The 27,063-nt window shown below is 31.1% G+C and overlaps 1 protein-coding gene across 1 annotated transcript; it reads left to right on the forward strand.

The window, feature by feature from the left end:
* The first annotated feature begins 149 nt into the window (after nt 1-149).
* On the forward strand, nt 150-24,510 carry LOC123206389. The gene is made up of 2 exons (XM_044623586.1): nt 150-816; nt 24,335-24,510. Exons 1-2 carry the CDS (start codon nt 150-152, stop codon nt 24,508-24,510), a joined length of 843 nt encoding a protein of 280 aa, XP_044479521.1.
* The last annotated feature ends 2,553 nt before the right edge of the window (nt 24,511-27,063 follow it).

Raw genomic sequence — 27,063 nt, forward strand, 5'->3', positions numbered from 1 at the left:
ATTAGATATAGCAACAATAACCGTAATGTGACCCCAAAGCATATAAATCTGAAACTTATTGCACTTTACTTGCCTTTAAAATAACTCCACTTCATGATAAATGCCATATTTAAGATCCTAGCAAGCTCAAAAGCTTATATTCTTACAAAATGAACCCCTCAAATGTTCCCTCCTCCATTGAATCTGTTGAATTATCCATCACAAAACTAATCAAAAATTACCACAGAAAGCTTGAATGGAAGAACTTGTTTAATATTCCTACACAAATAACCCTGAACAAAGCGCCATGGAGAAATTGCCTCGTTGAGTTTTTAGAATCAACCATGGTTCGCGTAGTCACAATCATTCTGCTACTTGTCGATCTCATTGTCACGATTCTTGAACTTTCTTCTACATTGCTGTCTTGCACACCTGAAAAAAAGTACCATTTAGAGCAAGTTTGGTACCATTGGGTAGAGATTGTTATATTAACTCTACTTTCTGTTAAAATAGTTGGTTTAGCAATAGGACTAGGCAGCTCATTCTTTAGCCGTCCGGGCTATGTGATTGATGGAGTTGTTGTGATTGGAGCGATGATTTTGGAAATATTTTTTAAGGAAAAAGGAGGTGGGTTGATTGTTGTGGTGAGTTTGTGGCGAGTTCTAAGATTGGTGGAGAGTGCATTTGAGTTGAGTGATGAGGCAATTGAGGCACAAATTGAAGTTATTTTATGCCAATTTGAAGCTCTTAAAGATGAGAATATCAAACTTAAAGAGATGATCGGTGAGAAAGATAAGGTGATAAAAGAGCTCCAAGAAGAATTGGATCAGATTAGACGTACTTGTCCATGTTGTAACAGTAAGAATTTGCATGTATATTAGCTAGATTAATATATATACGCGTTAATAAAGAATTTTTTTTATTATTAATCTTTTTAATTGGCCTCAAAAGAGCAAAACATCTTGTTGCAGGCAACAATAACAGGGCATGAATATGGAAGTTTAATAGTTAAATATCCAAAGAGACAGAAGAGGGAATGAACGTTGAATTATAATAATACAGATATATAATTAATTAAAATAGTTTCATTTTTTTCATTTTTTTCCTATTATATATATATATATATATATATATAACCGAAAATATAAAATATCTAAAATATTCTTAGGTTTCTACTTACCCAGTCAAAACATAAAATAACAAACTTGGCTGGCCTTCCAACATATCCTACCATGGCCGGCCAACCAACCCTAAATTCTAAAACGTTTCTCTTTTTAAAGATAAAATTAAACTAAAAGGTGACCATATTTGTATAATGAAAGAAAAGGTGACTACATATGTATAAAAGGCAAAAAAGGTGACTGGTTTAATTAATATCCCTAATTTTTATGAAGTTACCCTTAATTTTTTGGTCATCTCTAAAAAGAGGGGTAGATATGCTTAAAGGATTAAAAAAAAAACCAACTCACAAGGCCATAACTTATAATTTTCTAAGGAATTTTAGATTTACAAGTTATGCAGGTCGTGTCGAATGACTTTAGAGTAACTTTGCAAGCCAACTGACACGACCTATAAAAAAAATAATTTAACATATAAAAAAGTTATATAATATGGGTCTTGGGTCATGCCCAATCTTTTCCATTTTGTGAGTCGGTTTAGCCATCTCACCCTACCCTTTGATGGGCCTTGGCACGACACAATCTATAAGCACAATAGTAAGGGTTGAATTCAACCTGAAACAAGCCACTAATATGTCTAGAAAAGTGTGATAAGTAAGCTTCGCTCTTCAATTTCTACTCTAATTTCTTATTTTGATGATGTATACGAATGAAACTACAAAGGGAAATCCCTTACAGCCTTCCTGAAGTAGGGACATGACACTATCAAATATGGGGTGAGGATTCTCCAAAATAAATGAATAAAATGATGGGAACCAAAAAAACCCCACAAGTGGGGACAGTGATAGATATTTTCTTGCCCTATGAAAACACCATCCCCATACATTTCCCATATATTTAACCCAAAAATTGGATTTCAGTTTAATAATTACTTTGGATTTTTAATCAATTTTTTTGTTTAAAAATGAGATTCATTTAAGTAAGACCTTTTATATTGTAAAGAGACTCCGTGAACAAAGTGAAAATCGGATTTAAGGTTTCTTTACTTTATATAAAGAGGGCATATATGTCACTTCCATATTCTGAGTATAAGTCATCACGATACTTGGGAGATGATTTTGGTGAGAGATTGAGGAGTTGGTTTGCATCATTTAAAGTGACTAACGGTTATTTGGCCAAATTTCTTCTCTTTTATTTTATAATTTATAAAAATGATCATTCTACCCTTTTATTGTTAAAGTCTGAGTAATATTGTCAAATTTTGCATGTGTTTGTTATTTTTTAAAACTCTTTGGTGTAATATATCTAGAAGTGTGCATAGTTTGATTTGATCTAATTTAGGAATACTTCAAACCAAACATGTAAAATAGTTTGACAATATCTCAAACCAAACCAAACTATTTTGTGCTTCAAACCAAAGCAAACTGAAAAATTACAATTTAAATTAGTTTGGTTTACGTTTAGACCTAAAATTTTTGTGTTTTATCCAAATTTAAAAAACAAACTGGACTAGTCAATTCACTTGGTTAAACCAAAAATCGACCTTCAATTTGGCCCAATATATATGTAAATGTTGACTAAGTATGAATCATGGCTCCTATATATATTTGTTTACTTAAGATAATGATATGTTGATTGCTATTGCATTTTTGGATGATGTTTGTCACCTTAAGTCTTTGTTAAGTTAAGAATTTGATATGAAAAATCTAGGCGTTGTAAAGTAAATTCTTTGTGTGGAGATTAATATGTATAGGAAAAATAGAAAGTTATGGCTCTCATAGAAGCAATATAATGAGAAAGTATTGAAGAGATTTGGTATGGACAAAATTAAGCTAGTCAATACTCTATTAGCTAATCATTTTGAGTTGGCTTGTTATTAGAGCCCAAGCATAGATCATGAGGTGCAGTTCATGTCAAAGGTTTTGAATATAATAGCAGTCATGTGTAAGATTTATGTTATAGTTTGCACATGCTAAATTTAACACACCTAGTTAGTGTGCTTAGCAAGTTTATCACTAATCTCGGAAAAGAACATTGACAAGCAATTAAAAGGATTCTCTTATACTTCAAAAGTATAACTATTTAAGGGATTTGTTTTGTCAGAGTTAACACTTTAGTCTTTGTACCTGATTATTTAGATTTGAATAATTTTGAAGATATAAATGATAGGAAGTTCACTGCAGGCTATATATTTACATTAGCAAATGGTTTGTTTAGTTGGAGATCTACTTTGTAGAGTGCAATAGCATTATCCACCATTGAGGCTAAATACATGACAATAAGAAATAGGTAACAGAAGTAGTATGTTTTAAAGGGTCGATGTTAGACATTGGATTTGATCAATAGGTCCTTAGTTTATATTGTGATAGTCAAAATGTCATAGAACCGTTAAAGAAATCAAGTGTACGTGCCAGAACCAAACATGTTGGTGCGAGTTATCACAAGGTTTAAGAGTTAAGTTCTTTAGGTGAGATTTTGTTGGTAAATGTGTACACAAAAGAGAATGCAATGGATATGTTGACAAAGGTGTTGCTATTAGAAAAGGTTAAACATTGTTTGGACTTGCTCCAAGTCATTACTTGCTAAGTAGTAATGGGATTGGAGATCTAAATGGAAGTGCTAGTGTTTTCAGGATTGATGAAGTCTTCTAAGGGAGTGAATATTCGTTAAGGTGGAGATTGTTAAAATGTGGCTCATATTCAAATAACAATTCACCTAAAGTTCAAGGATTAATGGAACAAGCATTACATCATAGGTGAACAAGCATTCCAAATGACAAAGTGGAAAAGCATATTTGTTCCAAGCTTGGAACAATTATTTCCAGGCATCATAGAAAAGTATTAAAATCTTGAGATTTTGTCATTGTTGGTTTTAGAAGCATTGTGGTTATTCCAAGGAGGAATAGGTTGTTGTAATAGTTAGCCCGTTAGTTGTTCCAGGCATGAAGTTTTACAGGAAAGAGAACGAGAATGGAAACAAGCTCATACCATGTAAAATGAGGAAGCTAGAAGTGTGGATCAAGCGTTCCACTTTGAAATGCCCATACTGTCAGAGAAGATTGAAGAATTTGAATAAGGGTAAAATTGTATTTTGGGTTCTACTATATAAGAGAAACTCTAGTTTATACAATATAACAAATTTAGACATATATTCTTTAGAGTAAATAAAAGAATGATGGCTCCATGTATGTAGAAACATTGCCAAACCACGTATAAATTTGTGCATCTTGGTTTGATTACTTTTGCCATAAATTTTCTCTTTAGTTATTGTATTATTTAATTCAAGTCTCCTTCAAAGCTTAAAAAGGTTTTCAAAACAAAATAGTCTCACTAAATCATTAAATTTGACATGGTGAGAGATCATTTGTTAAAGATGTCAGAAATATATTTGGTTTATAAGTATGGAGATCAAAGCCTATTGACTTATATTAAGATTCAATATCTCACACTTATATACCATTCATTTATATTGTATTTATTAGATGTGAAACTTTTAGTCTTCAACACCCTCCCAACCACCATCAATCATTGGTCCACTGTTTAGTAAGTCCGTTTTTATATGGGTGTCTTGTCACTTATATTCAGGAACACTTTAAGTTGATAAGTTCACCGTTTGGTTTGTGCTTTGATATTATATTGAAATATATTGAGTCTATAAGTATAGAGATTGAAAAACATATTACACAAAACCAATTGGCTTATGTTAAAGTCCAATCTCTCACACTTATGTATCACTCACTTATATTGTATTTATTAAATGTGAGACTTTTGGTCTCAAAAAACATGGCTATGGTCTTGGAGAGCAAAACCATCATATGTATGGCACCAAAATCGATATTATTGAAACTCAATAGCCAAAACACACTATCTATCTCTCTTAGTTGTATCTTTAAGACGAGGTACATAGATAGAACAAATAGAGGAAGAAAGGTATACTTAAAGTAATATAAAACCGAGGGAGAAGATTAAAGCAAAAACAATGTTTTCATTGTTATAGGTTTTTCTTCCTTTTTTTTTATTTTCATTTTTCATTTGTATTTTATTTCTACAAGCCCAAAAACCAAATCCCACAGATACCAAAAGTAGAAACTTAGTGTTAATAGCATATAAATACACAAAAAGAGTTAATACAAGCAGAATGTTGAGATAGATCTCATTGATTCTCCTCAAATCTACGTTATACCATCCAAGCTACATTTGTTGGAATTTTTGGTCAAGTTTGATCTTGGGGAAATTGAAATTTTTAGCCTTATTTTAATCCGTGTATATATATATGCCACTCATTTCAAAACTTAAACAAATATACCACAACAGTAATCTACTTCTCCAAAATACTCCTTTTTAAATGACCCATCCTTTGGAAATTAGTTTTCTCTTCTTCCTCAACTTTCAAGTGAGGACTCATGTAGAGAGATCTTCTCTCTTTTTCTCTACAACTTTAGAACTGTACTATGAAAAATAGAATAAGTGTTTCAGAATGGAGCTAATGCTTCAAAAATAAAAGAAACAAAGAAAAAACTGAAAAATGAAACGGATTTTTTAGATTAAGAATTCTTCGAAGTAAGGATATAAAACAAAAAGAGCAACTCATCATACCTTATATTAGACCCCAGCTACTATGATGATAAAAAAAAAATCATTTGATAGGATTTAACTGAAAAAAATGAAGGGTTAACGTTTAACTGGAAAAAAACAATTACTGAAAAATTTAAAGAAAGGTTAGAAAAGGGTTGGCATGGGCCCACCTTTCAATAAAAGGGTTGGAGCTTACTTGCTAAAAGGGTTGGTCAGACGCTAACCTTTTTTAATATTAAAAAGGGTTGGCGTCATTAGAGACACCAACCCTTTTATTTTACTGTTATGAATAATTTTTTTAAAAAGTACTTCCAAATAAAATAATGTACTAACATAAAGTTAAATAATGCATCAAGATGAAATAATACACTGTCATTTTATTATTGTTTGAATGGTGTATTGGATTATTGTTTGAATGATGTCATTTTATTATTGTTTGAATGGTGCATTTTATTATTGTTTGAATGATGTAATTTTATTATTGTTTGAATGGTATATTTTATTATTGTTTTATTGATGTATGGTATAGGCAAAAATTCAAATATATACATAAAATGATAGGCTAACAAATATATGTTGTGGTACTTCTATTCTACTATTTTGATCCATTGCCATGGCGTACATGTAAGAGTTTGAACATAAAAAATAATAAAACGCAATACATTAAAATTTGTACAAAGATAAATTACATAAAATTAAACATGCAATACATTAAAATTCATTGCCATCGCATACATGTACAAAACCTAATAGATAAATTAACCATGATAACCTATTCGGCCGTATGGGTTGCACCGTGACTATGATGACCTCAGCTTCTTGTGTTACTTGGTGTGCGAGACAAGCTAACCATAGGCACTGGAGTTGGACTATGACATTTCAAGTGAGTATGACCAGGTTGATGACATCGGTTGCAGTATTGTTGTTGAACTTTCTCTCTTTGTGAAGGTCTTCTTGCATGATTGGAAGGGCGACTGGACCTTCATTGCTCCATCATTGGAGGATAAATCGCAGACATATTTGATGGGACATAAGTTGATTGATACCTTAGTGGATTAATATCTTTTTCGTACACCCTACGTAAATATTCAATAGAGTAGTATATACTGACCCAACATACACAGTCTAATAGGTTATTATACCTTGCTATAGCTACAACGTGTGTATACAGAATCTGGGAATGTTGAAATTTTCCACAATCACATGTTCGATAGAGAAGATTCACGATGAACACTTGTTGTCATGAATCATGAACTTCGTATTGTTGCATGTTGATTGGTTTAACCATGTTTGTAGATTTGAACACATGTCGAGTAAATTTGTCCTTAGCCCATAGTGTTAACGGTTGAGATATCTCACCTGCAAAAAACAACTAAAATAAATACGATGAAAAAACAGAAACATCATTAAAATTATAGTCATACGAACCAGTTATGTTTCACTAATTGAAAAACCAATGTTGTATTGTGCTTCGAAAAAGCTCAACCAATATGGTGATAGGCAAAGAACGAGCAGTCTATGTCAAAGCATTGAAGGACTTAATAGAATTGGTCATCATAATATTGTACCGTTATCCTTTAAAGTAGGCATGCACCCATCTTTCATACCCAATGTTAGTCAAATAAGTTGCTGCAACGGGATTCACTCTTGCAATTCTACTCATAGTAGCTTGAAAGTCCATGAGGGGATATGTCTTAGTAGCTTTCCAAAATAATCCTTCAATATGTTTAGTTTTTTTGAACTGCGAATACATATTACCCTTTATATGGTAATTACAAAACCCATGACGGGTATGAGACATTACGTTCACAATCGACATAATTATTGAATGATGACGATCAGAAATAATGGTCAAATCTGACAAATCACCAATGCACATGCTAAGGTATGTCAAAAAGGGCAATCATGTATCTATTCCTTCCTTATGCTCAATACCAAATGTGAGTAGGTAAATTTGATTATTACCATCCTTCGTAATAGCAATGAAAAAGACCCAAGATACTTTCCCTTTAAATATGAAGCATCAATGCAGATCACTAGACAACAGAATTGTTGGAACCCTCTTATAGAACATCTCATACACATAAAAAAACTTGAACCTATTTTCCAGATTGACATCAATACGTGCCACAGTTCCTGGGTTCTTAAGCTCCAAATTATGACAGTATTCACGTAATATATTGAAAGACTCTTTCAGAGATCCTCGTAATGCATTTATTACATATGTTTTGGCATGTCATGCTTGCGTGTAGGATATGTCAATTCGGTATCTATCTGTCATGCCTGAAATAATTTCCTTTAGTCAATAAATGCGATCAACCACAAACATTGACTTAAATATATTCTCTAACGATTCTGCACTAGCTTGTTTATGGTATGGAAATATTTGATCTCGCGGACAAGTGTGGGTCTTGTCCATACGTCGTAAGACCTAATAGTCTCCATCTTGCTCTCTCGTTGCTCATGCCCGTCATTTACATTGTGGGTGTACACACTTAAACTCATACTGTATGTTATCGGAGTGACCAACCTTCCATTGAATTCTTGTCTCTAAGGCATACATTCGAAATAATGCTCTCAATTCTGCCTTGGAGTTATAAAAACCCATCACTTGTAAATGGTTACCCCTTTGTGTTGCCTGGTTAGTAATACTTGCATTCTCAACATCAACAACAGGCTTAAGAACCCATTGAAATGGATTTTGATTATGGATGTGACTTGGATATGCTCCAATATTCAAAAAGCCATGACATCTTGTGCTATATTTAGCCCCTTCATCACAAGCATGACTTTAACTTCAGCCAACGTCTTGGCTCGGAACACCGTACATGTTGTCATCAAACCTCGAGAATTCTTCATCTTCATCATCATCATCTTCCTCTTCCTCATTACCTTTTACATCATAATCCTCATCCATGTCGTTGTTATTATTATCATCAACACCATAATTCCCACCAAACTCTTAAAAACTTTGTGGATGTGCCCACTCATCTGTTAGATGATTTTCTCTTTCTTCCTCATGAACATCTTCGCCTTGTTGATTATCTCTTCTGTCAGTTTGACTTTCGGTAACAAAAAGTTTTGTGTATCCTTGTGAACTTCTTGCTATAACCATCAAAAACTTCACATCATCATTATCTACATCTCCATTAGACCCACATCACTTAGTGTAAATACGCGCACATTTGACTGACTTCGATCGAGTCTTAGACGATAGCTGATTCTTGCAATGAATCCTTCAAAATTAATATTTGTGTCAATACAAATCCCTATCTCATTTCCACAAGTATATCTTGTGACATTATCATCACCTTTAACCCATTGGGCTCCATAGCGAATCTTAAATGCAGTTTTTTTCATCCTGACTAAAAATAAACTTAAAAAACATAAAAACTCCAAATTACACTACTTTACAATTTTTTTCAAATTAAGCCCCAAATGCAATACCAATGCAACACCAATGCAACCAAGCTTTATAGATATATATTTATAACACATTAAACTACCATATCATTAGGTGATGTACAAAAATTGATCAAGGCAAGACAATAAAAAACAGAAGAAAATGATAGTGGCAATTTTGTAATTTTTTATGTAACTCTCTACCAAGACAAGGAAAACAATACACACACGAGCACCAAATTGGCATAAACAAGCATAAAAAAGTAAAGGAATTGAGTGCAATGGAAGAAAACAAAAAATAAATAAATAAATTCACTTGGGCCTGGGGGGTTGGCTTTAACGTTAACCCTTGGCATTAACGCTAACCTATTTATCATTTGGAATTATTTCTGGGTTGTATTTTGGTATTTTATAACCATCACAAAAACATTAAATAATATTATAACAACTTTAAACAATAGAAACAACATGAAATCATAATAAAATTAAATTTTACATTAAGTTATGAACATGAATCTACCATACTTATTTCATTTTCAATTATCCATAAAGAAAACACATAACATACGAGCTTAAGTCAAGATTGATTTAAATGTGGATGATTTTGCTATGAAGTCTTTGCAGCAGATGTTAATTCTCTTAATAAATTTACCAATTTTTGTTTCTCCATCCCTTGTGTCCAAGTTGAATCTTTTATAATGGTTTTCTCACGGGTTTTATTGTTCAATCACATGTCTTCTTCTATTAATATTTTATTTTATCTTTTTCATGCTACAGAGATTCCTTCCTTAGTTGAGGAAGAAGAGAGAAAAAGTTACAGAGAAAAACAGAGAATCTTTGTATGGGTCATTTCAAGAAGGGTATTTTAGGAAAGTAGATTACTGTTGTGGTATATTTGTTTAAACTTTAGAATGAGTGACATATATGTATACACAGTAAAAAAAAAGGGGGTAAAAATTTCAATTTCCCATATAAATGCACAAAAAGAGTTAATACAAGTTGAATGTCGAGTAGATCTCATTAATTCTCCTCAAATCTACGCTATACCATCGAAGCTACATTTGTTGGAATTTTTTGTCAAGTTTGATCTTGTTTCTTGTAGTTTATGTTCAATTATGTTGACGTGGAAATGGGTTTCAAATGATTTGGTGTTTAATTATGGTTTTATTGGTGCAAATACAAAGAACAATATTATGTGTATACATTTTTTTGTATATAATTTGGATACGCAGATGATGTATAATCGTGTTATTGAATATTGTTTTATCTTTAATTTAAAATAACCTAATCATAATATGATATATTATTTATATACTTAAATTATCTACCAAAAATATGTATGCATGATTTTATTAAAATGGAGATGGGATTTTGGTTTTAACAACGGATTTAATTTTGGTAAATTACTGGTTTCTATTTTAGTGCATTTTTTGTGTTTTGAGTCGGACTTTTCGGTCAAGGTTCAAGTTTGAATTTCAATTTGTATTTAGTTAGAAAAGCAGTTGCTTTTGAGCTATTAGAGGTGTACATAGTTCAATTTAATATGAATTAAGAGATTTTTCAAATTAAACTAAAAAAATTTTTGAAAAATTTTTGAACTAAATCAAATTATTTTAGATTTTAAACCAAACCAAACTAAAAAATACAATTTGATCCGATTTAGATTATGGTTTAAACCATAGTTATCAGTATCTTACGATACATTATATATATATCGTATGATAAGATATAATATAGGTAAAAAATGATATGTATCCTAAGTTGTATCAAATTAATACGATACAGTAAATGTATCATACAATAAGATATATATTACTATTACGAATCGATATACTTTTTTAGAGAAAATTGTAATACAACCAGGGTGTATATGAAAATTTTTTTAATTTTAAGGGTATTTATAATATTTCTTAAAATGATAGCATGTCAATTATAATATTTTATTATTTTATTTTTAAAAAGCATATTATACAATACGATACACGATTCGACTACCATGATTTCAACATTTTAAAATCGTTTATTTTTAAATATATATATATCATTTAATAAAATTAACTGAATTATAGTTTTCTAAAACATAATATACATATGTAAAATAAATATGAAATATATATATATGATATACATGTAAAGAAAATGAGAAAATAAAAATGAAAAAAAAGCAAGTTATACTCTTAGTTGTTTATCAGATAATTATGTCAAACATGATGGTATTTGAAACATGGATTGTAGAACTAAAGTAAATTCACCAAGTGCACCATATTAGATTTATCATATGCAAATGAAATTTGATAACTTTTCTTTTCAAACCAAAGCTTAAACTTATAGCAATCCTCTTTTTGTACAAGAAAAGAAAATTTGGACTCTTTAAAATCAATTCGAATAAATATTTTATATTTTCCTTTATGTTTAAAGAAGATTGTGAGTTGAATGAAATTTTCAACTTGCATTTTCAATTAAAAGAGTACAATATTTATACAACATACAAATCAATAAAAATGGAAAGGATATTATCTCCTAATTATCAACTTCCTAAATAATGAGATATCCTAGAATAAAATATTTGATATCCTAGAATAATATACTTACATCAAAAAATTAAAATATTTACATTCTAAAAAATAGTTGAAATAGATTGTGGATAGTTGGAGAATCTTTGATTATGCATTTTCCTTATTATGTCTCATCAAGATGGTGGTTGCTGGTTGGACACAATCTTGACTCGTAGTGATTGCAATTGTTGGTGATGAAAAGGCTTAATAAGAGTATCGACAAGTTGATCATTAGATAAGACATGAGAGACACATACTTCACCACGTTGCACTTTATCTTGAACAAAATGAAACTCTATGACAATATGTTTCATACATGAGTGGAATATAGGATTAGCATATAGATAAGTAGCACTAATGTTGTCGCAATAAATTATAGGAATAGCTGGCAAGTGAACACCAAGTTCATGTATTAATGATTGGAGCCATGCGATTTCAATGGTTGTGGTGGCAACTGCTTAGTATTTAGCTTCAATAGAGAACTTAACAATTGTCCTTTGTTTCTTAAAGCTTTAAAGGATATCATTGTGATCGAGGAACACAACATAAGCACTGGTAGATGTGCAATTGTTAATGTTTCTTGCCCAATCAATATTAGTGAAGTCGTGAAGCTGCATAAGAGAGTGACATCGAAGAAATAGACCATGTTAGACCCCTAGGTGTTTTGATTATGCCAAAACTAAGTTTAAAGTTGATAATTAATAATTATTGAGCTAATAATGTCCATGGCATAAAATTTCAATGACCAAACGATGGGAAAAATTTACATGTTTAATTTTTTAGGCCAGGGATGCCAGTCCTCATATGTGGGATACCTATTCCAAATAAGATGCCAATCCCTTGCTTGTCCTTGCGTGTTTGATACTCTCTGAAATTTTAAAGAGCAAGGTAGGATGCCCATCCCCCAAAAAAGGATATTTATCCCTTGAGTGACATGTTTCAAGAATTTGATTGTTGAACGACTATTTTGAAGCTACCAAAGTAAGGATGTGTAAGAGGACCCTCATCCTTGCATGTTTTCAAGGTTAAAACATCATTTTCACAAGTCAATGGCTAGAAAAATCATTCCAACAGATCTTTCCAGTCTCAAGGCTATATAAACAAGTTGGATTGAAGTCAAAAGGGTTAGAGAACATATCCACAACACTTACGAATTCTCATCTCAATCTGTAAACGCTTAATCTCTCTCAAGAAATTAAAATCTCATATCTTTTAGAGAAACTATTAGACATATTAGTAAAATCAACCTATTAAAGGCACATTCTACTTGTAAATCTTCATTTTAATTACACTTGGATGAAATCCCATATCATTATTGTAAAAGGTGCAATCTCAAGTTAACTAGTGTAATTCGAAAGTGATTCGAGTGAAAACTTCAAGTCAATTACTTGAAGAAATGGATGTAGGAGGCTTGGAATGAAAAGCTCCAAACCACTCTAAATTCCTGAGCATTCTCTAAACTTTTCTCCTTTACTTTATGCTTTGATTGTTCGTTTGATTTTTGTTTGTGGTATCTTGAGTAAAAAATTCAATTTGGTAAATTTGGTGTTTAATTTTTTAATAATCCTATTTATCTACCTCTATGATTAATTTTCCATTAAGAGTTTTTCGATTGATATTAGAGCTTAGACTCTAGGTTAATAAATTCTAAAGAATTTTAGAGTTATAAGATTATTTGACAATGGCAAGCACCTCTACACCGATTTTAGTGAAGGACAATACACTATTAGACCATCCCTTATTTTGTGGAGTAAATTAGACCCAATAAAAAGATTAGAATGAGATTGCACATTAGATCAATATACTACAAGTTGTAGAAAGTTATTGAACATGATGATTTTATATCTAGGAATCCCTCAACAAATGAGTCTAAAGATGAAATGGAATTTAATGATGAAGATGAGAAAATGTTGAGTTTAAATGCTAAAGTCATAAATATATTATTTTGTGTATTAGACTTAACTAAATTTAATATATTTTTTGCTTGTGAAACAGTGAAAGAAGTTAAGACCATCCTCCAAACAACACATGGAGGCACAAGCCCAGTCAAAAACTTGAAAATCAAACTTCTCTTTCGTGCATACGAGCTATTTGAAATGAAGATAGGGGAAAACATAACAAACATGTATAAGAGATTTTTTAACTTGATAAATGACTTGAAAGGCCTTGGAAAAAGATTCAAAATCATAGAATTAGTAAAAAAGGTGTTAAGGTCACTACCAAAAAAAGAGACTATAAAGGTAACGATAATTGAGGAATCCAAAGACCTCACTAAGATGTAAATGGATATGCTTATAGGAAGTCTTTTGACCTAAGAAATAAAGAGAAAACCAAAGGAAGAGGAAGTTAAACCAAAAAGGGGACATTGCCTTGAAGGCAATTGAGAAAAATGAGAAAGATGAAGAATCTTCAATGGATGATAAGGATATGAGCCATCTAGCTAGCAAATTTATCAAATTTCTCTCCAAGTCCAAAAAGAATAAAGGAAAGAGCTTCAATTGATCCAGAGGAAAAAAGGTAGAGGAGAAAAAGATCATATGCTATGAATGTAAGAAAATGAGATACATTAGACAAGAATATCCTCTCCTCAAGAAGAAAAGAACATAGAAAAAAGAGCAGAAATTTAAAAAAAAAAAAGTTTGTTGTCAGTTAAAGTGGAAGTGATGACTTAAGTGATAAAAGGAAGCAAGAGGAAGAAAATACTGCTTCATGGCCAAGAGCAACTCAGAGGAAGAAGTAGATGATTCTAACTCTTACTTATTTAATGAATTACATAATACATTTGAATTATTACTAGTGGAATATAAATGCATTAGTTCAAGAAATAAATCTTTAAAGCAAAACTTTACATGCATAAAAAGATAGCTAGAAAGTAGCAAAAATGAACATGATAAAACTAAAAAGGACCTAGAACTAGCTTTACATGAAAAAGAATAACTAATTAAAGCATTGGATAACATAAAAAATGAAATTGTTGAATTAAAGAAAAAGCCTAATAGTTCAAATAAAATATCGGATAAATTTAAAATTGGCACAAAAAGATATTAGCATTATAAAGGTTTGGGATAAATATAGAAGGTTTAGGTTATAATAGGGCTAACCTTTTCATTGCAAATCATAGGTCATTAAAGAAACCTCATGCATTGCACATGAAATGCAAGTTTTCTATTTTTGTTAGTCACACCATTAGGGAATGTCCAATTAGGAATGACAAACCCTTCAAAATTTCATGTTACATCTTCAATATGAAATTCTAGGTTATAATAAAGCTAGGACCATGATGTTTAAACATGACTTGCCAAAATTTGTTTGGAGTGAAGCCATCAATACCACATGTTACATCATCAATAAGGCCATGATTAGGACGATACTTAAAAAAACTCCATATAAGTTATTCGAAGGGAAGAAACCTAATATTGCACATTTTCATCCTTTTGGTTATAAGTGTTTTATATTAAACAATGGAAAGGATAACCTCGAAAAATTTGATTGCAAATCAAATAAAGCAATTTTTCTAGGCTATTTATTAACCTGCAAAGCATATCAAGTCTTCAATAGAAGGACATTTCGTATTGAAGAATTTATACATGTTATTTTTGATAAATCTTCTTCCAAGTGCGCTAATAGGAACAATAAAGATGAAGTGGTGGAGCTTATAGAAGACTTGCAAATAAAAAAAGGTCCTAAGCCTAAAGAAGAAGAAAACCAACTTGAGGTAGTACCATATGAAGACAATCTCATGCAATCTCAAGAAGTTCAAAGGGAATCCACTTTTCCAAGGTAAAAGATGAAGTCAAGAAAGGAAAAATCATTAGAAACCCATTCCAAGGTCTAAGGACAAATGCTTCTCTATAGAACACATGCTAATTTATGGCATTCTTGTCTCAAATGGAGCCAAAGAGACTAGATAAGGCATTGCAAGATGTGAGTTAAGTGTTGGCCATGTAAGAGAAGTTTAACCAATTTAAGAGGAATCGAGTATGGGAACTAGTTGCAAGGCCAACGGATCATCCTACCATCAACACAAAATGGGTATACTGAAACAAGATAAATGAGTCCAAAGTTGTTGTTTGAAACAAGGCAAGACTAGTCACCCAATGGTACTCTTAAGAGGAAAGTATCGATTTTGATGAAACCTGTGCACTCATAGCTAGATTAAAAGCAATTATGATATTGTTTATATATGCATGTTATTTTTATTTCAAACTCTTTCAAATGAATGTTAAAAGTGCATTCTTAAATGATTTTATTCAAGAGGAGGTTTATGTTGAACAACCTCCTAGTTTCAAAAATCATGAATTTCTAAATCAAGTTTTTAAATTAAGAAAAACTTTATATAGTTTAAAAAAAAAAAACTCTTAGAAATTAGTATGAAATATTAAGTCTTTTCTTAATTAAAAATATTTTTTCCAAAGGAAATGTGGATACCAACTTATTTATGAAAAGACAAATGCAAGACATCTTAGTTGTTCAAATTTTTGTTAATTACATTATTTTCAGTGCTACTAATGAGTCTCTTTGTAGAGATTTTTCTAAGATAATACAGGGTGAATTTGAAATGAGCATGATAGGAGAGCTTAACTACATCCTTGGACTACAAATCAAATAAACAAAGGAAGGAATTTTGCTTAACAAAGCCAAGTATGTCAAAGACATTATTAAAATATTCAACATGCAAGAAGCCAAGGAGCAACCCACTCTTATGAGCACTTCACTCAAATTGGATATGGATAAGGGAAGTAAAAGTGTCAAAACTAAAGATATGGAAGCATGATAGGTGCATTACTGTATTTAACTACATCTAGGCCCGATATCATATTTAGTGTATGCATGTGTGCATGTTTTGTAGCGAATACTAAAGAATCACTTCTAAATGTCATGAGACAAATCTTGAGATACCTTAAGGGAACCCCAAATATTGGTTTATGGTACCCTAATATCCTTATTTGAATTACGAGTATTTTTAAATACATATTTCGGAGGATGTCGAATAGATAGTAAAAGAACAAGTGATACTTGTCAATTTTTAGGAAATATGATTGTCACATGATTTTCAAATAAACAAAATTCGGTGGCAACATCTACTATGGAAGCATAATATGTTTGTACAACTAGTTATTGTGTACAACTTTGTAAAATCCCATCTAGTGTCCATTTACTAGTTGTTGTGTACAACTAGGAATTAAGAGGATAATCTAGTTCATCATTTACTATTTGGGTCATACTTTGTCCCATCTTGTATCCATTTCATACTTTTTGAAAGTTGACTACATGGATTTGTTACTTTTCTAAGCTTAAGCTCTCTTCTTTTCTTTCACTACACCATTTCTAAATCTGAATTGTGTTTTACTATAAGCATGTTTTACTGCGAGCAGACCCTGCTATGGTTCTATATCCTACTACGAACGTATCCTACTGCAGACATACCATACTGTGGGCAGTTTAGTGTAAAGTGCCCTATTATAGTTCGTAGCATGCATGCGTGCATTATCTCTTACTAATCTTGCTTCCATCTAAAATTAACCATAATTCATCTGACCATACTCTTAGAACGACCCCTAAATCTTGAGCCCTAAATTCTTTTTCTTGTTTTTCTTTATTTTCTTTTTCTTTTCTTTTTCTCTTATTTCTTTCCTTTCCTTTCTTTCTTTTCTTCCTTTTATTTTTCTCCTTTTCTTTCTTTCTTTCTTTCCAAAAACTGCAAATTACTATTTATTAGACTGTTCATCTAGGTAGGGTAATCTTTTTGTTCATGTAATTTAACAGTTCAAATGGTCTCTAATTCATACAAGCTAATATCATTAAAAAAAGGATTCAAGGAGCTTTCCAACAAGCTATAACAACACTCATGATTCATTAGATAAGACAGTCAAAACATGGGATGAAATTAGTGGCAAAAAACTGTATTTACTGTTTATTAGGTAAGATAGTCTTTTTGTTCATGCAATTTAATAGTCCAAACAGTCTATAATTCATGCAAGTTATATATCATTGAAAAGAGGATTCAAAGAACTTTCTAACAAAATATAACAACACTCATGATTCATCTGATAAGATAGTCAAAACATGGGATGAAATTAGTGGTAAAACTGTAAATATTATCCAACTCTCTGTCGTGAACAAAATCACACACATAGATATCCCAAATGGCAAAACAACATTTCTCAACTTCAAAAACATAATTTATAATATAGAGCTACGGAACCAAAAGCATAAAACATGAAACATACTAAGAATGATTCCACTTACCTTATTTCAAGCCAATCTTTATCAAGTTGGCTCTCTCTTATTCGTCTTGCTTCTTTTATCATTAAAACCACCTTAAATCAACACCAAAACACACTAACATATTCAAATAACATGCATCCAATATATATAAACATAGGTAAAGGGAAAAGAAAGAGATATTTTGGTTACCAAGGCTTCCAAAGTACTTCCTCTTCTTTTTTTCCTTACCTTGTCTTCCAAAACCCCTTCAAATCCTCACTTTTTCTTCAAAAAACAAAGAAAAAAGCATGAAGAAGGCTAAGCTTCTGGAAAGGATGGGAGAAGAAGATGAAAATGCCTTTTGGTTTGTCTTTTAGCCCTTTTGGCTTATTTTATATAGATTTTTTTTTTTCATTTTTCTTTTTATATATCTATATATATCCACATACATTTGGACATATATATTTAAGACTGAAAATGTCTCAAAGCAGGGCTTAAAGATATAAATACCTCTGAAACATACTTGAGGGTATTACAAACTTTTATGAATGAGACAACAACTTTTAGATTTTGATTTTGAAATGAAAAACATCCTTATATTTTGTAATAATATAAGTGTCATTCAACTTTCCAAAAATTCTATCTTGCACTCCAAAACAAAGCATATAAATATTAGACATTATTTCTTATGTGATCATGTTAGCAAGGGTTATATTTAAATTGAATTTATTGATACTAACTATCAACTTGCTGATATTTTAACTAAGCCTCTTGATAAAAAAAGATTTTGCTTTATTCGAAGAGAGTTTGGCATGATCGATGTAAGTCAAGTAAGTGCATAAACTTTTATATGTCTTGAAACATGATTGAAATGACATTTGTGTTAATATACTTACTTGGTTTTTATCATGTTTATTTGATATGATGATGTTTTGTATTTGGTTGGTATGTCTGAGAATAAGTATTTGTGATTTAGTGATTTTATGTTTGTTTAATACATTTATATGCTTAAGATGTTGATTATGATGTGTTTGGAAAGTCTTGATAATCATTGACATGTTTTTGCACTTGTGTATTTGTATATATGCTTATGACATGATTAAATGCACATTTATGCATATTGATATAGATTTGTGTGACATTGCATATTTATGATATTTAGTTGCATGTTACATATCACTTTGATGATTTTGAATGTTTTGACATGCTTGTATGTGGTCGTGAGTGCTTGGTTGCAATATATGTTTATGGTACATATGTTATACTATGTATTTTCATTAATATTCAAGTTTCGATGATTTGAACATGTGTTCAAAGTCATTTGAACAATGGAACACATTGAAAATATCCTCAAAATGATCAAAATATCCAAAAATTATTTCTTTAGGTGTTTTGATTTAAATTGCACATGTATTGCACAAAAGGTTTTTGCAAAAAACTAAACTTCAAGCATGAGACACCAATCCCAATTTGTGTAACAACCATCCCATAAGTCGTTTTATTTTTAAAAAAATAGAGAAAGGACACCTACTCCAATCTTCTTATGATGATCATCTCATGAGTTGTTTTATTTAAAAAAAAAGGAAAAAGATGTCTGTCTCAATCTTCTTGTGACGGTTGTCCCATATGTCTTTAAAAAAAAAAAAACTAAAATAGAGAAGGACACCTATCTCACTTATTGAGATGACCATCCCTAGGGTTATATAAAACAAAAACCCTAACTTTTTACCATATTTTTCCAACTGCCCTCACCCAAGGACCTTGATCCCCTTGTCCTGTCGTCGCTTGAAATGACTATTCTGATCATCGTTGTCACATAAAACACTCTTCTTTTACATCACTAGCATCCATACAATCCTTTTCATTCATTTTTGTCACAGCCGTTGTAATTCTTCATCGTGTTGTACATCATTGATAGCTCAAATCACCATTTTTGGTGATGTCTTGCATGTTTCACCATCATACATAACATCCTCATACTTTACATTATATTTTGGCACTCATAATCTGATTGTTCACTGTAACACCCCTCTTCAGATATATAGCCTTGATAAGAATATACCAAAAGAGGCATGCACAATTGAATTATTTAAAAACTTTAATGCATGATTATAATTATAAAGCGTGTAAAAAAGTTATGTGATAGAAACATTTTATTAATCAATACTCATATAATATCATGTGTTTGAAAATACTAGCAACCATGATAATAATAAAAATGATAATAAAATAATAAAACTACAGGTCTATTAAAAACTGAACAACAAAAGGCCTATCTCCTCGAGCAGTTGTTAGCTAGACCACTAGATCCCTCATCTGCCCCATTCTTAATTGTACATGCAAACATATGAAAAGAAATGCGTGAATAAAACTCAGTAAGTGGTGACCTTTTGGCACCCAAAACTATTATAAATAACCAATGGTAAAACTTGCATTCTATTCATAAATTAAATGTGGTCATATTATGACACCCTAGTGCCCTAACATAAATCGTCCACAGAATGTGTGAAGACCTACGCTAAAATTAACATATCTAATGCCTTTATGAAAGTTACTATTATGCCTTATACATATGTTAAACATCCTATTAAGCTATCTAACTAGGACACTTTGATCACAAAAAAAAAATCTTTTATAGTAGCTCTTTCTCTTACCACATAAGTTGATCAGAACTATTGACTAATCCGTTAAAGATGACCCTTACCTTAGGTACATATATGATGCATCTTGCTAATCACTTGAGGACTATCTAAAGCCATATTCTTACCATGCACACCTGAACTAAACTAGGTGGTCATACGTCTTAAAGTCAAGTGCATGATACATCTCATAGGTATTTAACTCTATTGCTTTCATAATTACCATCACTTACACACATAGTTGGTCACTACCTAGTTATATGATACTTGTTTTAAGGTCGTTAACTTTTAACTTAGATTAGATTCAATCTGAGTTTGCGTCATCATCCATACAATCGGACATCTCATATATGTCTTGAATTCCTTGTCCTCTAATAACTTATTATTCTTCTTATTTAACTCTCCCATTTTATGCACATAGCCTAGGGGTATAATAATCTTTTATCTTTGTCTAGGGTACACAGTCATGTGTTTCTCCATACACACTCGTGTGCCTTCTAATCTATATACACAGGCGTGTGCCACTAAATGAAATTGGAAGACTTAGCTTGATGACTTGAGTGTGATAATGAGGATTTATTGAATATTCTCAGCAATTTTGATGCTCAAGTAGTTTAGAAAACATTAAACGATGTTGGGATATACAAAAAGACCATAAAGTCGAGCACCTTGCATAATCCAATCATGTAAATTATTCATCATGCGATAACTTATACCTTAAATGCACGTGATCAACCGAATGGTCAAGTGACATTAAAAGATCTTTTTCTATTAGATGCAGCCCTTCATGGTCATAAGGTAGATACAACTCATTGGATTGTTGCTAAGATCAGTTCAAGTAAGGATGTTGTCGAGAGAGTTATCGAGTTTGGTACTATTGTCACAATGATTGTTGAGGGTGGTAGTTTATTTAGGCTTAGCCGCAACCTGACCAACTTATTTAACCGGATCCTCAACCTGTCACTCTTTAAGATGAGGAGGCTCATTTTCATCATTTAAGTCCTTCTCAGCCTACCTTTAGTTGTAGGCAAATGCGTCCTTGTCATAATTCAATTTCAGACATTGAGTCATCTACCTTTTAAAACCATGTGCTTAGATTCATGAGCTCCATAAATGAATCATTGCTTGGGTTGTGTCATGATATGCAAGGTTATGATCAGTGTCTCTATTATATGGAATCTTTCATTTAGTAGCATATTCGTGATTGTCACCCCGATTCCAACAGTATGCCTCCACCTTCAGAGGATGAGCCATGATTCTCCATTCATATTTTTTTTTTCATCTTATTGCATCCTCATTTTGCATAGTCTTTTGAGGATAATGTATTGATGCATATTTTGATTCATGTTTAATTACATTGTTTTGTTTATTTCATTATGCTTGCTTATATGGATATTGAACTTATTTTTTTTTATGATGCTATGTTATGATTCATATTATAACTACTATGGATTTGTTGTTGATGATGATATTGATAAGTTGGTTGACTGTTGGTGATGATATTGACAAGTTGGTTTATTGATATTGAGAGTATTCTTCTTTTATTTATCATTTTGGGATATTTGAAAAATAGAAGAAACTTTGTCACAATGTTTTTTGATTTATGACAAAAAAAAGGGAAAGACTGGTTGTTATTTAAATGATAATGACTTATGTTTTAATGAATTTGAAAAGAGTTAAACGAGTTTGGCTTTTTTTTTAAGAGTTAAATAAGTTTATGGATAAATAAATTGAAAGGAAATATGCTAAAACCAAATTGATTTGTATTGTTAAAGTGAGGGGGAGCTTTAAATTGTTTCCAAAGTTTTATAAGCTGTATAAATTAATTTTTTTTAATGTTTAAACTTAAGTTTTGTCATCAATAAAAAATAGGAGATTGTTAAACCCTTAGGTGTTTTGATTATGTCAAAACTAAGTTTAAAGTTGACAATTAATAATTATTGAGCTAATAATGTCCACGACATAAAATTCCAATGACCGAAAGATAGACAAAATGTATATGTTTAATTTTTTGGGTCTTGGACGCTAGTCTCTTTGTTTGTCCCTTACCCGTCCTCTTTGAAATTTTAAGGAGCAAGGCAAGACACCCATCCTTCGAGTGATGCATTTCAAGAATTCAACTGTCGAACGCTTATTTTGAAGCCACCAAAGTAGGGATGTGCAAGAGAAAGCCCATCCTCGTGCATTTTCAAGGTTAAAACATCATTTTCACAAGTCAACGGTTAGAAAAATCATTCCAACAAATCTTTCAAGTCTCAAGACTATATAAACAAGTTGTATTGGAGTCAAAAAGGTTAGAGAACATATCCAAAGCATTTAAGAATCTTATCTCAGTCTGTAAGCTCTTAATCTCTTTCTAGAAATCAAAATCTCATATCTTTTAGAGAAACTATTGTACATATTAGTAAAATTAGTCTATCAGAGGCACTTTCTACTTGTAAATCTTCATTTTAATTACATTTCGATGAAATCTTGTATCACTATTGTAAAAGGGCCCAATCTTGAGTTAACTAATGTAATCTGAAAGTGATTCAAATGGAAACTTCAGGGCAGTTGCTTGAAGGAGTGGACTTAGAAGGCTTAAGAAGAAAAGCTTCAAACCACTCTAAATTCATAAACATTCTCTAAACTCTTCTCTTTTACTTTATGTTTTGATTGTTCATTTGATTTTTGTTGTGGCACCTTGAGTAAAAATCTAATTTGGTAAATTTGATGTTTAATTTTTTAATAATCTGATTCAACCCCCTTTTAGGATTAATTTCCCTTTAAGGATTTTTCAAGCCATAGTTGATTATGCCATAAAGATATCAAAGTAGACATTTGACAATAGAATAATGTTGAGTTGTAGGACGATGCAAGAATTAAAGACAACTTGTTGACAGTGACGACAATATCTAGTCTTGTAAAAGAGAGATATTGTAAGCTACTAACTATGGGCCGATATTCATTTTCATCAATGAGAAAAGTATCATCTTGAAGGTTAGAAACATTATTTGGAAACATGGGTGTATGGATGTCATTAGTATTAAGCATTCTTGTTTTCTCTAAGACATCATGGATGTATTTTCGTTGAGATAACAAGATTCTAGTGGATTGAGGAAGTACCTCTATACCAAGAAAATAAAAGAGATCACCAAGATTTTTTATGGAGAACTTAAAGGTAAGTTGAGTAGTGAAGTTGACAAGAAGAGTTACATTGTTACCTATAAGAATGAAGTCATCCACATACACTAGAAGATACATGGTCAAGTGCTTTTATTGAAAAACAAAAAGTGAAGTGTCTAACTTTGTGTTGACAAACCCAATTGATAAACCACATTCGAGGTGTCTATTTAAGTCCATAAAGAGCCTTCTTGAGATGACACACATAGTTGGGATTATTTTTATTGACGAAGCCTAGAGGTTAACACATGTAGGCATCTTCAGTTAAATGACCATAAAGGAAAACATTATTGACATCCAATTGTGTGAGAGGCTAACCACGTGATAAAGCAAGACTAAGTACCAGTCTAATGGATACAGGTTTGATAACTGGATTAAAAGTCTTGTGGAAGTCAACATTGAGTCTTTGATAGAACCCCTTTACGACAAGGTAGGCTTTGGAGTGAGTAATAAAGTTGTTAGGATTCCTTTGAACTCAAAAGATCTACTTGCAACCAACATGATTTTGAGTTAAGTTAGAAGGAACTAAATCCTTTGTGTCATTGTGGAGAAGAGCATTAAACTCATTGAACATAGTTTCATGCTATTCTTGCTGTTTTAAGGCTTAAGTGATAGTGTTAGTGTAACAGGGTTTAGTTTCTGTATATGCTTATGTATGCTATTTTTTGCTCTAATTTGCATTGGATAAATATTGGTAGGTGGTGATAAGATTGGTGGATTTGGTGAGTTTGGTGAGTTTGAGCTTAAGGAAGATGGGGATTTAGAGAGTGAAAGGCTGGTAGTATCGAGGTTACCTTATAAATGGCTTAAAGGGCGAATTGTTGAAGTCGATGAGTTATCACCATCCTTGGAATGTGTAGCTGATTATGGCTAAAGAAAACCTAAAGTAATTGAGCGATTTAGAGAATAAATTAGAATATTAGATTAGGTAGTGGATCATTATTCTAGTGTAATGTTTATGAAAAATTGGAGATTTTTAATTGTTGATATAAAAACAAAAACATTGACTCAACAAAGGTGCCATGTTTGGAAAGAAATATTTTGTAAGAGTAAGGATCAAGACATTGGTAAGCACTTTGAATAGAGGAGTAACCAATAAAAATGCATAGTTGATAGCATTGTGCAAGTTTGTGAGAACCATATGGTCGAATCCAAGGTTAACAAAGACACCCAAAAATTTTTAATTTGAGATAGTTTGGTGTATACCTAAAAAGTTTTTAAAAAGATGACATCATGGAGAGATTGGTCTTAAGCATGTGATTGATAAGATAAACTGTGGATCTAAAAGCATAAGACCAAAAGGTGAGTGGCATGTGAGCATGATAGAGAAAAGTAAGACCAGTTTCAACTATGCAACGATAATGACGTTCTAAGAAGCCATTATGTTCAGGTGTATGTGGTGAAATGGTGAGATGTGATATTCCATTGGTGGCAAGAAAAGACTTAAGGAAAATATACTCACCTTCATTAACAGTGTAAAGTGTAACAATGGAGCTTTTAAAAAAATTTTCCACAAGTGCTTTGAATCTTATAAAAATGTCGTGAACATCGGATTTTTTTTTTTTAGGTTGTAAAGTCAAATGTAATGAGTGTAATTAGACCTAACCACGGGCTGGTTTGGCCTATGAACTGGACCGAATAAAATCAGAATCGAAACAGATAAACTCAAAACTGGACTGAACTGAAATCGAAACCAGATTTTAGCATGAAACCGTGAAACTGCCAGTTCACACTCGATTTATGAACCGACATGTAAACCAGCAGTTTACTGTACTGAACCAAAAAATTTTGAATTTTTTTTGAATTTTTTTAATTTTTATTAAAGAGTCAATGGTTCCCTCACTACTATAAGTGCAGAGGTTCAAAATCACATTTCACCCCCTTATTTTTTAATTTTTTTCAAAAATTTTTTTTCTATATATATACCCATTCAAATTTCAATCTCTCCACTCTCTCACTCAATCCTTCAAACTCTCATTCTCATTCTTTCAATTCTCTCAATCTTTCAATTCAATCAAATTCTCTTAAATTTAATTAAATTCTTTCTTAATTTTTTATTAATTCCAATTTCTATTTTTATTATAAAATTCATAATTAATTATAGAATTTATTTCTATAATTAATTTTATTTATTATTATTTTATTACTTTCATAATTAATCATATAATTTATTTATATAATTAATTTTATTTATTATCAAAAAATGGCAAGTAGTGAAAATTCTTCCAGTAATAGGAGATTTGGTCAATATTCACATATATCAAATGTGAATGAAAATCAATTTATAGATGATTTTTCAACATAAGAAAGTGAAAGTCAATATGTAGAAGTGAAACAACAACAACAACATCAATAACAGATGGAGAAAGAATAACACTCTCACAAAATTCCTACATTCGATATTTTCAAGATTCATTTCAAGAAAATACAGAAGGAAGATGGTAATTTCGATATTACTTGCAATTATTGTAGACAAATTTATAAATTCAAATAAGGAGGTGGATACGAGACGTTCAAAAGGCACTTGGAGTCAAAGCATCCGAAAAAAATGGGGCAAAACCGAGGTCAAACACAAATAATCAAGTATGGTTCTACACACAAATCTTTATTTATGTATAGTGATAATAAAAGTAAAGAAGAATTTGCAAAAATGGTAGCAATAGATCATTTAGCATTTAGTTTTGGTGAAAATTTAGGTTTTAATAATTATTGTAAAACTGCATTAAATCCTGCACATAAAACTGTTCCAAGAAACACATTAAAAAGAACATTATTTAGTTTTTATAGAAAACAAAAAAAAAGAAATAATTTAATTTTTTACAAATTTTAATGAGCATGTATCTATATGTAGTGATATTTGAAGTGACTATTAGCAAATTCACTCTTATATGGGTATAACTTGTCCTTGGATATATGACAATTTTCTTTTACAAAAAAGAATTTTAGCATTTAGGATGTTTGATGACCGACATACAGCCGATAATATTTATAGAATAATTAAAGGAATATTAGAAGAATATAAATTACTTTATAAATTTTTTTCAATTTCATTTGATAATCCACGTTCAAATATTGTCTCAATAAATGATTTAATTAATATTTGCAAACCTAATTTAGGTGATAGATTTTTTCATATTAGATGTGCATGTCATGTATTAAATTTATGTGTACAAGATGGTTTACATTGTCTTAATAATTATATTAGTCCAATAAAAACAACAATTTCATTTTTATGGACACATTCCTAAACTATGAAAGAATTAGGTAAATTTTGTAAACAACATAATAAAAGATTAAAAAAATTTTTTAAAGACGTGTCGACTCGTTGGAATTCAACATATGAATTATTTAACGAGTCTTTTGATTATAGGGATTTATTATGCGCATTTATTTCACAATATGTGCCACAAGTTACATTATATCTCCA

Source organism: Mangifera indica, unplaced genomic scaffold, assembly GCF_011075055.1.
Source record: "Mangifera indica cultivar Alphonso unplaced genomic scaffold, CATAS_Mindica_2.1 Un_0034, whole genome shotgun sequence".
Taxonomy (NCBI): domain Eukaryota; kingdom Viridiplantae; phylum Streptophyta; class Magnoliopsida; order Sapindales; family Anacardiaceae; genus Mangifera; species Mangifera indica.